The 15,808-nt window shown below is 39.3% G+C and overlaps 1 protein-coding gene across 8 annotated transcripts in view; it reads right to left on the bottom strand.

Annotated features, from left to right (window-relative positions):
• Positions 1–15,808, bottom strand: part of PDE4D (phosphodiesterase 4D) — a 945,814-nt gene that overhangs the window by 193,845 nt on the left and 736,161 nt on the right. Inside the window, exon 1 of one of the 8 annotated variants that reach the window (XM_070743326.1) lies at positions 11,479–11,767. The exons of the other annotated variants lie outside the window; for them this stretch is intronic. Within the exon in view, the coding sequence (XP_070599427.1) occupies positions 11,479–11,543 (65 nt within the window). The 5' untranslated portion in view covers positions 11,544–11,767. Of the gene's footprint in view, positions 1–11,478; positions 11,768–15,808 lie in introns of those variants that run through there. 8 annotated transcript variants of the gene reach the window in all.

The following is a 15,808-nucleotide window of genomic DNA, read 5'->3' as shown; positions in this document are numbered from 1 at the left end:
CTAACACTTCATGTGACCTTGATACTGTCCCTCTGTTGATACAACTTATGACTGCATTGGCTTTTTTGGCAGTGCAGCACACATCTGGGTCATATTTAAGGGCTTTTTATATCTTTGCATAAAAGCTTTTGTTATTTCTAGGCATACATATAAAAAATTGTTTGTGCATTTAACTTAGAACTAAGGAGAAATTTCCTGACAGTCAGAACAATTAATCAGTGGTACAGCTTGCCTCCAGAAGTTGTGAATGCCCCAACACTGGAAGTTTTTAAAAAGATGTTGGATAACCATCTGCCTGTAGTAGTGTAGGGTTTCCTGCCTAAGCAGGGAGTTGGACTAGAAGACCTACATGGTCCCTTCCAACTCTGTTGTGGTTATTATTATTGACTTCTGGCAACTACCAACTTACTTAGTTTCTTGGTAAGTTTATTCGGAAGTAGTTTGTCATTGCCTCTTTCCTATGGGCGAGAAAAAAGTGACTGCCCAAGGTTGCACAGCTTGGCTTTGTATCTAAGGTGGGACTAGAATTCATGGTCTTCTGGTTTCTATCCTGATCATTGCACCAAAGTGGCTTCCCTATGAAAACAATGACATTAATTCAAATAGTAAAGAGTATAGATAGGTGACCTTGAATGCCCGCTCCATCTGCTGTGATCTGAGACTAAATTTAATGCACACCTCTATTTAATATTCTTTATTTCTGAATTAAATAGCTCAGATGATGTTTGGGGGAAAGAACAAAATTCTCCAAAATGGTATCCTGCAAATATAAAAAGACTTGTGGTTTTATAATTTTCATCATTTTCATTACTTCAGAAAATGAAATAATTAATAGGGATGATACCAAATTGTGAAAGGCTGAACAATAAGGAAGAGGATATCTTTTAAAAGAGGCCCACAAACTGACCATTTTCAAACAGAGGGCAGACAAGTAGGACATATGCAATGGCATCCAAAGGAGAGGTCAAAATATAAATTGGCAGATCTGGTGGAATTGGATATGGATTTTGCGATATCCGCCACACTGCCTGTTTGATCCATCTCCAAAGACACTGCTGACTGTATGTCATGACCACTCTACAGCAAGTCTATCAAACAGGGCTAGAAAGAAAGGCATTTTTAAAGCCTACTAAGTAATAACTGTAGTAACTACAAATATATAAAATAAAACTAACTTGGGAGTTCACCTCAATGGTTCAATAAAGATGAATATTTATTAGTATAATTATTACAAAGCACTTGTAAAAGTTTTTTTTAAAAAATTCTTTATTTTTATCCTAAGCTCCTCTGCATGGTTGCTTTTTTCCATACAACCTCAAAACTAAATGGCTCCATCAACACTGAATTCAGGGTATTCCAAATTAAGCTTTGGAATGGATGGATGGATGGATGGATGGATGGATGGATGGATGATTGACCCCTGGTCATGTTCAGTATGTCTTTTCCTGACATCTACACACTGAATATGTTTTCAGGTATAGCAGACATCAACAAAAAGCCAGAAATAATTTAAAGAATCATAAACTGTTTCCCGGAAAACCTGAAAGCAACTATGAAACAATGGGAGGCTATAAGTGAAACTATGAATCAATTTGTAGTTCAAATTTGATGGGGCATGGCAAAAATGACAAAGATTTGTTCAAATAGTAATCCCACAACATTTAGGACTTTTAAGATTCATTGACTGAAGCACATGTAAAATGTTAACAACATGCTGAAAATCCCTTCCTCCAAAATCATTTGGTCTTTTCAAATGTTAAATATTTCATACTCATCTGACACAGAAGTACAAAGCATCTTTCAAGCCACATTGGCTCTCTGCTTAATCAATGGGCTTTTATATATTACATTATATTATAGGCTATAACAGTGATGGCGAAGCTTTTTTTTCTCAGCTGCCAAGTGCCCACACTCATAATTCAACTACCCCGCCCCCGGGAGGCCCTCCGGAGGCCAGAAACAGCCTGTTTCCCAACTTCTGGTGGGCCCAGTAGGCTCGTGTTTTGCCCTCCCCAGGCTCCAAAGGCTAGCCGGCACATACATGCACATTGGAGCTGAGCTAAGGCAACAGCTTGTGTGTCAGCAGATATTGCTCCGCGTGCCACTTGTGGCACCCATGCCATAAGTTCACCATCACTGGGCTATAATATATTACATCAGTCCTCAGAGAGGGGCGGCATAGAAATCTAATAAATTATTATTATTAATTATTATTAGAAACATAGAAACATAGAAGTCTGACGGCAGAAAAAGACCTCATGGTCCATCTAGTCTGCCCTTATACTATTTTCTGTATTTTATCTTAGGATGGATATATGTTTATCCCAGGCATGTTTAAATTCAGTTACTGTGGATTTATCTACCACGTCTGCTGGAAGTTTGTTCCAAGGATCTACTACTCTTTCAGTAAAATAATATTTTCTCATGTTGCTTTTGATCTTTCCCCCAACTAACTTCAGATTGTGACCCCTTGTTCTTGTGTTCACTTTCCTATTAAAAACACTTCCCTCCTGGACCTTATTTAACCCTTTAATATATTTAAATGTTTCGATCATGTCCCCCCTTTTCCTTCTGTCCTCCAGACTATATTATCACAGATTACATTACATTATTACATTACATTATTTGAATAGGATAGCATAGGATATGATAAGATGAGATGATATAGTATAATGGTACACAATATATGGTCCTTATATAGGTCAAGATCTATGCAGCTGGGCAAGATCAGGGAAGCAAAAACTGCAGAGATGTCAGGAAGGTATCTTTAATATTCGTAGGGAGTATTATAGTAGAGAATATAAATCAGGAGTGAAATGTTCTCATGCCTCTTGGTTCACTTCTGCCTGTAGGAGAGTCAGTCGCAAAGGGAGCGTGAGGCTCCACCCACCTGCCCAGATGGCACCATTTTGGTTCTTTGACCCTCTGCGCATGCACAAAGCCTTGTGTGTGTGCGCAGAGGATAAAAGAACCCAAATGGCGGCATCCGGGAGGGAGGGAGGGGGGAGCCTCATGCCCCCTTCACAACCAGCTCTCCTACAGGCAGGAGTGAACTGGGAGCATTTCACCCCTGGACTAAATGCAAAATCTTGGAAAGTATAAGCAGACTCTCCCAACTTCTTTTATAGAGTTACTATAATTAAGGTAAATAAATTGGGTCTTCTCAGATTTCTCTCCAGCTGGGCTAAATGCTTTTGGAAGAAGCTACTTGCTATCTTTTGGCTTCTTTATGTCTATATTATCTTCCATTCCTTACCCAACAACCCCATCTGCCTCTCTCCGCCCCTAAACACTAGAGAATCTCAGATAACCTATTTGGTAGCTAATGACCTTTGTTGCGCCTCCTCCTGTTTTTACCCAGGATAACCATTTCGCCATAGATATTTTTATCACGTTTTGTAACACCATAATTGAATCTGAATAACGTGTATGTGTCACAGTATTTTATTCTCTGCAATGACGCTAGACTTTGGAGTCTATGGAGAGGGGCGGCATTCAAATCTAATAAATAAATAAATAAATAAATAAAATAAAATAAAAACCAGAGTGCTGGAAGTTAAAAGCCTTCTTTCTACTGATTTTGATTTTATTTCTTCTATAAACTTTACTGTCCTAATATGGAATCAAGGCATTCAGTGAGCAGTACTGCTGTCGACTGAAGCTTTACTAGCATGGGTTATAGGGGGGATAAAAACCCTATAAAACTAGATAAGAATGGAGAAAACCCCAAAAGCATCCTTGAGATGGTTTGAACAGCAGGGATCTGGTTGCATTGAACTGAATAGTACTAATATTCAGGCATTTAGTCCTTGTGGAAACCAATAGGAAGACTGAGTTTCAGAAATCAGACTCAGGCTTACTCAGTCTCAGAGACGTGTCCTTTGTGGCTAAACAGGATCTTCCATAGACTTTTTGTGGAAGTGCATGTCACAATTCAAAGTGTTGGTTATGACCTATAAAACCCTTCATGGCACCGGGCCAGACTACCTCAGGGACCGCCTTCTGCTGCACGAATCCCAGCGACCACTTAGGTCCCACAGAGTGGGTCTTCTCCGGGTCCTGTCAACCAAACAATGTCGCTTGGCGGGACCCAGAGGAAGAGCCTTCTCTGTGGCGGCCCCGACCCTCTGGAACCAACTCCCCCCAGAGATTAGAATTGCCCCCACCCTCCTTGCCTTTCGTAAGCTGCTCAAAACCCACCTCTGCCGCCAAGCATGGGGGAACTAAGATACATTTTTCCCCTAGGCCTTCACAATTTTATGTATGGTATGTCTGTATGTATGATTGGTTTTTATATTAAACAGTTTTAACTGTTTTTAGTATTGGATTTTGTTGTACTGTTTTACTGCTATTGTTAGCCGCCCCGAGTCTGCGGAGAGGGGCGGCATACAAATCCAATAAATAATAATAATAATAATAAATAATAATAATAATAATAATGTAATGGTTGTTCAAATTCAGAATGTGCCAGGGATTGGAATGCTTAAGAAACAACTAGCCTAATGCATTTCTATACTTCTTTTTGAATAAGGCTATTTTAGACTATAGTTACGTCGTCGTGTGCCAATTACATAAATTGAGCATGTTAGGATGAAGCCTCACATCTAGATTTCTTCTTGACGTGCTGGTTTTGATTATACAGAGAAGTTCATTCTTATGAATAGGTTTTTAACATTAAGCTTGAGAACAGTCCTTAACAGAGTACTGTTGTTAACAATGCATTTTACATTTCAGAATGCATCAACTAGATTTTTCCAAATGGCATCACACACTCCTCTGTTCACAATGAAATTATTCTGAGACAACAGCTTGGATAATTAATAATAAAGATCTGTAAAAATAAGGCCACCCTGATAAGGACAAATCAGTGGTGCTACACCCTGAGGGCTTAGATCAAAGTTAGAAGGTGGAGGCAGAACATGCACAATGACTGAGCTACTAAAGATATGGACAAACCTAAATCCAAATAACTCAGAGAGTTATTGTTAATGGTGAGTATTCTGAGCAGAGACAGGTTACAAGCGGTGTGCCACAAGGGTCTGTTCTGGCTCCTATTCTTTTTAATATGTTTGTGAGTGACATAGGGGAAGGTTTGGTAGGGAAAGTTTGCCTATTTGCCGATGACTCCAAAGTGTGCAATAGGGTTGATATTCCTGGAGGCATCTCTAATATGGTAAATGATTTAGCTTTACTAGATACATGGTCAAAGCAATGGAAACTTCAGTTTAATGTTTCCAAATGTAAAATAATGCACTTGGGGAAAAGGAATCCTCAATCTGAGTATTGTATTGGCAGTTCTGTATTAGCAAAAACTTCAGAAGAGAAGGATTTAGGGGTAATGATTTCTGACAGTCTCAAAATGGGTGAGCAGTGTGGTCGGGCAGTAGGAAAAGCAAGTAGGATGCTTGGCTGCATAGCTAGAGGTATAACAAGCAGGAAGAGGGAGATTGTGATCCCCTTATATAGAGCGCTGGTGAGACCACATTTGGAATACTGTGTTCAGTTCTGGAGACCTCACCTACAAAAAGATATTGAGAAAATTGAACGGGTACAAAGACGGGCTACAAGAATGGTGGAAGGTCTTAAGCATAAAATGTATCAGGAAAGACTTAATGAACTCAATCTGTATAGTGTGGAGGACAGAAGGAAAAGATGGGGCATGATTGAAACATTTAAATATGTCAAAGGGTTAAATAAGGTTCAGGAGGGAAGTGTTTTTAATAGGAAAGTGAACACAAGAACATGGGGACACAATCTGAAGTTAGTTGGGGGAAAGATCAAAAGCGACATGAGAAAATATTATTTTATTGAAAGAGTAGTAGATGCTTGGAACAAACTTCCAGCAGACGTGGCTGGTAAATCCACAGTAACTGAATTTAAACATGCCTGGGATAAACATTGATCCATCCTAAAATAAAATACAGGAAATAGTACAGTATAAGGGCAGACTAGATGGATCATGAGGTCTTTTTCTGCCGTCAGTCTTCTATGTTTCTATGTTTCAAATTGCCCTTGCGCACAGCTGATTAGAAAGAAACTCCTAATGAGTTAAGTTCTTCTTGCACACTTTTTCCCTCATGAAGTTTGTGCTACTTTCATTATGAAAAATAATGGTAAATTAGGGGGAAAATGATTTTGAGAGTAGGGTGCATGTTGAAGGCAGCATACAAGGAAGGCAATGTTGAACTTCTCTACAATTCGATGAGACTGGGAGAAGGGAATTGTACATGCAAATATATCTGTTTTAGGGAACGTATATGAGCCAATTTGTTGTAAGGCACTAAGATAGAAATCAGGAGACAGTGAGTTCTAGTCCCACCTTAGGCATGAATGCCAGCTGGGTGTCACTTTCTCTCTCTCAGCCCAACTCATCTCACAGAGTGCTGTTGTGGAGAAAGTAGGAGAAGGAAGGGATATCACATATGTTTTCTGCCTTGAGGTATTTATAAAATAATAAAGGTGGGGTGATATCTAATAAAATACAACCTGTATTGAAGACCTGTATACTGCACGAGTCAAAAAGAGGGCTGTGAAAATATTTACTGACCCCTCGCATCCTGGACGTAAACTGTTTCAATTCCTACCCACAAAACGTCGCTACAGAGCACTGCACACCAAGACAACTAGACACAAAGAACAGTTTTTTCCTGAACGCCATCACTCTGCTAAACAAATAATTTCCTCAACACTAACAAACTATTTACTAAGTCTATCTACTACTATTTTTTTCTCATCATTCCTATCACCCATTTCTTCCAACTTATGACTGTATGACTGTAACTTGTTGCTTGTATCCTTAAGATTTTTATTAATATTGATTGTTTCCTCATTGCTTATTTGACTCCTATGACAATCATTAAGTATTATACCTCCTGATTCTTGACAAGTGTGTGTGTGTGTGTGTGTGTGTGTGTGTGTATATATATATATGTAGATTGTTCTGAGTTCGGGTTTTGCCCTGTGTAATATTTTGCATGTCTATGCGACGTTTCGGCGAAATCACATTCACCATCATCAGGCTGAAGTTCCAATCTTTGTGTTGTTGTAAAATTTTACAACAACACAAAGATTGGAACTTCAGCCTGATGATGGTGAATGTGATTTCGCCGAAACGTCGCATAGACATGCAAAATATTACACAGGGCAAAACCCGAACTCAGAACAATCTACATACATATACCCGTGAAAATTTACGAAAACATATATATATATATATATATATATATATATATATATATATATATATATATATATATATATATTTATGTACACTGAGAGCATATACACCAAAGACAAATTCCTTGTGTATCCAATCATACTCAGCCAATAAAGAATTCTATTCTATTCTATTCCATTCCATTCCATTCCAAATAAAAATAAATGTGTGCTAATATATGCACATGGGGCTATCTGTCCATCACCTATTGTTACATACAGCTAGTAGTAGGAAACTGCTGCTTAATAAATTCTACATCATTAGACATCTGATTGTCTAATCAGTAGGAATATTAAAATGCTTATAAGTCTCTGGTAAATACATTAGTGCAATCCCTTATTACAAAAAAAAATCACCCTGCCTTCATTTTATTAACTTACAAACAGAATGTTTAAAATGTTTATCTTGCCATGTGCATGATTTACATGTATAAAGATCAGGATTGTACCCAAGGGACATAGACAATAACCTGTGACAGCTAGCAATATTTTTGCTTCCAAATGTTTTGCTGCCAAATGCTTTGGATCCTCAAGACCTACATCAGAGAACACTTAAAACTGTGTCCAACACTGTTATAGGATCATTAAGTTACTTTTACACTTTGAACGTATGTGAATAAGCATGCAAACAAATAAAATGAAGAATCATAGTATTCTTTATATTATAAATAATATAAAAGTGGGAAAATGTGTACGTGTGTTGTGATCTATCTATCTATCTATCTATCTATCTATCTATCTATCTATCTATCTATCTATCTATCTAATCTGTGTGATTGCAACAAAAAAAATTCCAAGCTATAGAATATTTCCCTGTGCAACAAAGTGAAATTCTATGTCATTAGTTGGGATTTTGCCTGAATACGGACTGTCAATTATAGACATATGACTACAGAGGTAAACAAAAGATGCTTCTTCTTGCTTTTGTAACCGAGAGTTGGCAACAGTTTACTGTGAAGATTGCAACTGTGTCATATTCTGCCATTGACGTAGGTTAACTAAATCCATTGCTACTCATGCCGCAGGCATGAAGCATGTACAAAGAGAAGCCTAATAGAATGCATTTTGCTACATCTTGTTAATAATATTATATATGTCATGCATTAAATATTTTTACAAAACTGTACGGATTCGTCATGGATTAGTAGCACTGCTGGAAATATCTACACTATATGAAATTGTGGCTTATTCCTTAAGGAAAATACAGAGAAATCCTGATTCAAAGAAGAAACTGACAATTTAAAATACCTATATAATGATTTTTTTCAGAACAATAGGAAATAGCATGACATATGAATAGTTTCTTTGCTCATGTCCCTATGCATGTATCAGTAAGGGGAGATATAAGTAAAAGTGGCAGGATGTCAAAGCATCTAGAAATAAAACAGGATATGCCTACAAGGTATACTGTAGGTAAGAGTGAATTTGTCCTTCCTAGATTAACATCCTGAAAAGTCTTTTAATTTACACAACCATAACAAAAAATTGCCAGTTGATTAGTAAAATGACAATAGATGGATTTATTTAAAACCTAGTCTGATCCTTCTGGCTTTATTGTGTTATATATCTTGCATACATTGGGTTGAAATCTTAAAGAGAAATACAAAATTGTATTTAACAACAGTGCTGTATTTCCAAATGTTCAAAGTTCCTCGTATGTGTTTCATGACCCAATTTGATAAATGGCTCCCTATTTAACAGAAGTAAGATAGAAAACTATGCGTAAGTCACCAAGTCAGTTCTGCCAGAGCTGAGATTAACCTGAGGACCAATTTAGGCATGATCTGATGTCTGGATTAATGGAATAATCCAGGGGTGGAATTCAAAATGTTTTTACTACCAGTCCTGTGGGCATGGCTTGGTGGGCAAATGGCTGTGTTGGTTATGACCTATAAAGCTCTTCATGGCACCGGACCACAATATCGCAGGGACCGCCTTCTGCCGCACGAATCCCAGCGACCGGTTAGGTCCCACAGCATGGGCCTTCTCCGGGTCCCGTCGACTAAACAATGCTGCTTGGCGGGACCCAGGGGAAGAGCCTTCTCTGTGGTGGCTCCGACCCTCTGGAACCAGCTCCCCCCTGAGATTAGGATTGCCCCCTCCCTCCTTGCCTTTCGTAAACTCCTTAAAACCCACCTCTGCTGTCAGGCATGGGGGAATTGAAACATCTCCCCCTTGCCCATATTGTTTTGGTGTATGATTGATTGTGTGCTTGTTTATATATATTGGGGTTGCTTTTATGAATTTTTTAATCTAAAACTGTAATTAGATTGGTAAATATTAGATTTGTCACTATGTACTGTTTTTGCCATTGTTGTGAGCCACCCCGAGTCTGCGGAGAGGGGCGGCATATAAATCCAATAAATCTAATCTAATCTAATCTAAACTGGCCAACGACTGACAGAGTGGTCGCTATGAAGATAGCCGTCTCCCTAGTGACTGCCCAAATGTAGGGGCAGCTACTGCAGCCTGAATTGAGCATCCAAAAATATGCCAGGTTGAAAGACGAACCCTGGGCAGACTCCGGCAGACGCAAAGGGAGCAGCAATGGAACAGGCAGCCCAGCAGCAAGCGACAATGCCAGCCTTTGGGGTAAGATAACAGCTGCAGGAGCGCAATCCGCTGCTGCAAGCCATTTGTACTGTCACCCCCTGGCTGAGCGCTAGAGGGCACGAGAGCTCTCCTGGCCAGTGATTGTGCGAGTGCAACCACTCCAGAGACAACTCCTGAGACAACTAACAATGTTGCGGCAGACCGCAACAGGAGCTGGGCAAAGGAAAGTGGAGCGAAGCTCCCAAGGCCGATTTGAAGGAAAACTCTCCTGGGAATGCAATGGCCCTCGGCTTGAGGCTCAGCCAGTGGAAAGTGCCGAAGCCCGTCCCCGCTTGACCCAGTGACTGTGATGGCAAGCCAGTCAGCTAGGGCAAACTCACAGTAGGTCAACTCAATGACCGATGGAAGTAATCCTCAAGAAATGGGAGCGAGAAATACATAGAAACATAGAAGTCTGACAGCAGAAAAAGACCTCATGGTCCATCTAGTCTGCCCTTATACTATTTTCTGTATTTTATCTTAGGATGGATATATGTTTATCCCAGGCATGTTTAAATTCAGTTACTGTGGATTTATCTACCACGTCTGCTGGAAGTTTGTTCCAAGGATCTACTACTCTTCCAGTAAAATAATATTTTCTCATGTTGCTTTTGATCTTTCCCCCAACTAACTTCAGATTGTGTCCCCTTGTTCTTGTGTTCACTTTCCTATTAAAAACACTTCCCTCCTGGACCTTATTTAACCCTTTAACATATTTAAATGTTTCATGCATCCTGTTTAGCCAAGGACTTAATCAAAAAGGAGGAATTGAGGCAGGAAGATGAATATATACAATTTGTCAGACGGTGTCATCCCATTCTTGGACTTAGCTCCACCCACTTATTTATTTATTTATTAGATTTGTATGCCGTCCCTCTTCGTAGACTCGTAGTGGCTCACAACAGAGAGAGAGGGATACTTTAAAATCTTTATTCCCTCCCCACTCCAGGGGAAAGATACTGCAAAATTTCCATTTTCCCCAGATCAGCTGGGACTCGGGAGGCAGAGAATAGATGGTGGTGGGGCTAGTCAGAGGTGGTACTTACTGGTTCTCTGAACTACTCATAATTTCTTCTACCGGTTCTCCAGAACTGGTCAGAATCTGCTGAATACCATCTCTGGAATAATCTATACCTCCATGCTTAAATCATGAGTGATACTAAATTTAGTTCTTTTAGTACCAAATAAGTGGTAATACTAATTGCAGATGAACAAAATTGTTCTATTAATACAATATTCACCAGCCTTTGTAACACTATTAACTATTAACATAGGGCTCTTCAAAAAGATGATTTTTTATTAGCAGAGTAGATAAGGTAAATTTTCACCCCTCACAAACCACAAGATCTGTTACCCCTCAATCTATTAAATTGCACACAGAGTATAAAAGATTGCAAAATACACACCCTTTAAAATAACGATCCTCCTGCCCCTCCATTAAAATTACATCTCTAGAAGTTTTTCAAACAGCAGCTAACATTCATGAAAATAATAAGTCGGCGTTAGACACAATCATGTTGTATAGAGCAAGGCAAGGACTATTTCCAATATTACCTATTCCTCCAAATCTTTCAGCTCAGTAAGCATAATTTACTAACACGTCACACAATAAAATGCAAAGCAATTGTAGATATAGAGCTAATTAGGTAAGGGAGGGGGGAACCACATTACCAGGTTGCATCGGAAGTTCTCAAAGAGCTGGTGGAACGGGATCTCGGCTTCATTATAATACTCATTGTGCAAATAACAACCCAGTGCTTCTCAGCAGCGGCACCACAATTCTTTTCACACTTCTTCTACCCCATACTTTCTTTTTGCCAAGGAAATTGAAAGGAGAAGCTTCCAAAAGAACATATTCCGGCAGGATCTTTGAGATGATTTCTAAAGTACTGAAGCCCTTTGCTCATTCCTCTGCATTTATGCCAGGAGTGTTTGGAAGTGACAGCCGCTGTTCTCTTATTTCTGCCTTCTACTGTTGGGGGAGGAACTGTGCTTTGAGTCAATTCTCCATCTAAGTCACATGGGAAGCAAAGCAGCCGAAAGAGCCTTGATTGTCTTTTTTTCCCTCTAAAAGCAAAAACCAAAACAAATTCCTCCCCTCGCAATCCCATAATAACAGGTTTAAAGGTCAGCCACTTTCTAAAATTGTTGATAAACGGTGAAAAAGGAGAACAGGAAGAGGAGATAATGGAGTTTGCAGGAAACTTTCGGTTTCAGAAGTGCAAGGGTTAAATGGAAGCTCAACAACCAGACCCCTTATTTTGACAAGAGGATTACCTGATATTTATGACCCCTTGTTTCCATATAAGAAGGACTACAGTACTTGAGATTCCTCTCTTTCCTTCTCGTTGGCTCACACACACTTTTCACGCAGCTTTTAGAAAGAGAATCCAGTTGTTTCATCACAGGCACACATAAACACTGACTGCTTGAGGGCTAAGTAACATCTGTTTGATAGAACACCTTAAGATACTGTGGGGAAGTTTAAATAAATAAGCTGAAGGAGGAGTTTGCTGCTCCTCTCTTATTGCCGTGCAAATACATGAATCTAGCATTACTTTCAGAGTGAGCAATCTTATGTGGTGAAGTATGTTACCTTTGACTTTAGAAGTACATTATGCTTAATTCAGCTTGATGGGAAGCCAAGAAGCATGCATACAGAATTGCAGGCAACATCTAGAATTTAACATTTCCAAACGGTTATCAAGCTCAGTGAACCTTATCATATCAGCCCCTTGCCTAATAATAAAAAGCTCCTCGGAAAGTATCCGATTTAAAATACATTCAGCGGCATTTTCATGGCTGCACTGAAATTATTTATAGTGGTTTATGTAATTAGACGGATATTTTTAAATTCAGTGGCACAGATCTGCTTTTACAATTCGCTTTTTAAATGGAGGAAACTATGCCCCAAACAAGTGATTACATGCAGAGAAACTATTCCTTCATGCAATAGTTCAAGAACAGTAGATTACATCTTGCAAAGAATTCGGAAGAGAGCAGCTTTGGGAATGAAACCCAATTCCAGCGACCTTATTTTGTTCTTACATTATTCAGAACATCTTAAAATATAAAACAAGATGTAGACAATGAGATTTTTGTGGCTTCCTAGACAGACACATATTAATAACCAGCTGGCATCAACCAAGGGTTATTTACTGTTTTCCAAAACATACAGTCTGATTTGTGCCTACACTTCATTGACGGGCATAATCTGTTGGCCCTCTAGGTCTACTACTATAGTCATCTGTATGCAAACTGTTCCATAACAAAAAAAAACTCAATGAGGGATCAGCTCACATATTCCCTTCATCATCCTTCCAAGCTTTTTATCTTCACATGTTCAATTGGCCAATGCTGAGATATTTTAAAGGGGATCCTTGTTTGTTACTTAACGTCCTGGATCCAAGTCATTTTTGTAGCCTAAATATTACCATCATTCAATCAAAGGAACACAACTTGTCAAAAAAAACCAAAACCCAGTGTTTTCCACAGAAAACTTATACAGGTAGTCCTTGACTTATGACCACAATTGAGCTCAAAATTTCTGTTGGTACGTGAGACAGAATTTTGCCCCATTTTATGACCTTTTTCATGCCATAGCTCAGTTTTGGCCAACCTTTTCAGCACTGAGTGCCAAAACAGGAGGGCATATAGGCAGGTCAGGGAGCACCAAAACCCGGAAGAGCAGCTCCGTGCGCACACCAGGAAGCCGAACTTCTGGTTTCTGGCATGGGCATGCACACCAGTCACCTAGTCTTCCAGTTTCTGGCACACATGCATGCATAAAGATCAGCTGCCCAGTAGACATGCACATTCTGGAAACCAGAGGCTCAGCTTTCTGGTGCATGCATGTGCGGCAGGGAGCTATTCTTCCAGTTTCCAGCATTCCTGCATGCACAAAGACCAGCTGACCAGTGTGCATACGAGTACCGGAATCTAGAAGAAAAATGGGTGATGACTGGTGTGCTTGGAGAGTTGCCTCTATGTGCCACTTCTGACACGTGTGCCATAGGTTCGCCATCATTGTCATAGATGGAATGAATGGAGAGGAGTGGAGTGGAGTAGAGTAGAGTAGAATAGAATAGAGAATAGAATAGAATAGAATAGAATTCTTTATTGGCCAAGTGTGATTGGACACACAAGGAATTTGTCTTTGGTGCATATGCTCTTAAGCTATTAAATGAATCAGTGTAGTTGTTATGTTAGTAATGTGGTTATTAATACAGTTCTACAGAGGAATCATTGAGTCTGTCATCTGCACCTCTATAACTGTCTGGTTTGGTGCTGCAACCCAACAGGACCGACACAGACTTCAGAGGACAATCAGAACTGCAGAAAAAGCAATTGCTGCCAACCTGCCTTCCATTGAGGACCTGTATACTGGACGAGTCAAGAAGAGGGTGGGGAAAATATCTACTGACCCCTCACATCCTGGACACAAACTGTTTCAACTCATACCCTCAAAACGTCGCTACAGAGCACTGCACACCAAGACAACTAGACACAAGAACAATTTTTTTCCAAACACCATCACTCTACTAAACAAATAATTCCCTCAACACAGTCAGACTTTCTACTAAATCTGCACTTCTATTCTACTAGTTTTTCTCATCATTCCTATCACCCATTTCCTCCCATGTTGACTGTATGACTGTAACTTGTTGCTTATATCCTAAGATTTTTATTAATATTGCTTCTTCATTGCTTATTTGACCCCTATGACAATCATTAAGTGTCGTACCATATGATTCTTGACAAATGTATATTTTATTTTATGTACACTGAGAGCATATGCACCAAGACAAATTCCTTGTGTGTCCAATCACACTTGGCCAATAAAATTCTATTCTATTCTATTCTATTCTATTCTATTCTATTAAGTGAATTCTATTCTATTCTATTCTATTAAGTGAATAAAGTTTTTTCATTGATTTTGCTTGTCAGAAAGTCATAAAAGGTGATTGCATGACCCTGGTACACTGTAATCATCATAAATATGAACCAGGTGCCAAGCATCCAAATTTTGATCATGTGACTATGGGGGGGGGTGCTACAATGGTCATAAGTCACTTTTTTCAGTGATGTTGTAATTTTGAATGGTCACTAAATGAACTGCTCTAAGTTGAATTCTTGCTATATTGCTATGTGCATTCTCCTATCATAGATACGAGTCATGGTAAATTTTAAGAGTCACAGAAAGTAGCGACATCCTCTATGTACAAGCATCTGGATCCTCTGGGTAGCTTTGCTCTTTTGGGGTTTCTTGCCTTTCCCCCCAATATTTTGATTTTTTTGAAGTTTGGGGTAAGACATGCATCTTGCTCACAGTCTTGCTGTGTAGCACTGGTATGAATAGTACCACTTGGCAAACACTGAGTTTACAATATTTGAAAGCAAGCAAGTTAGTCAAACAGCCTTAAAAACATAATGCGCAGCAAATGCATTAATATCTGCCAACATTCAGATTTTTGTTTTGTTTTGTAATGCTGAAAGAGGATTGCTTAAACCTTTCCCCCAAATCCATTTTCTTTATCAAAAATATTATCCCAGGCTGTTTCTCTGATGAAAAATAGCCCCTCAAACTGCAGGGGGTGGGGAGTGTATATTTTTTTTCTGTATTTAGGCTATGAAAATACAGGATAAAGAAATGACATTACTCCAGTCATATTCTCTGTCACTAACTGCTGTTTTTTAGTTTGTCATTTTAACTAAATAAGATCACTTATTTATCTAACACTGAGCACAGGAGTGTCAAACTGATGGCCAGCAGACCAGATGAATCACGCACAGGTCATACCCACCCCAGCTCCGCGGAGGGGAAAAATAGTCACGATACGTCACATAACAGCAATGTGACACAGGGAGTTTGACGCCCATGATCTAGCATAAATTGACTCTAAATATATGGAAAGCTGACAGCCCGGGTTCAAGATCTGAGGGCTCCATGATAGGTTGGTCTCCTGTTACTTGCCTAGCAATTTGAAAGCATGCCACTGCA

This window comes from Erythrolamprus reginae, chromosome 2 (assembly GCF_031021105.1).
Source record: "Erythrolamprus reginae isolate rEryReg1 chromosome 2, rEryReg1.hap1, whole genome shotgun sequence".
Classification (NCBI taxonomy): Eukaryota; Metazoa; Chordata; class Lepidosauria; order Squamata; family Dipsadidae; genus Erythrolamprus; species Erythrolamprus reginae.
The sequence above is the reverse complement of the archived record's forward strand: the minus strand, read 5'-3'. Positions and strand labels throughout refer to the sequence as shown.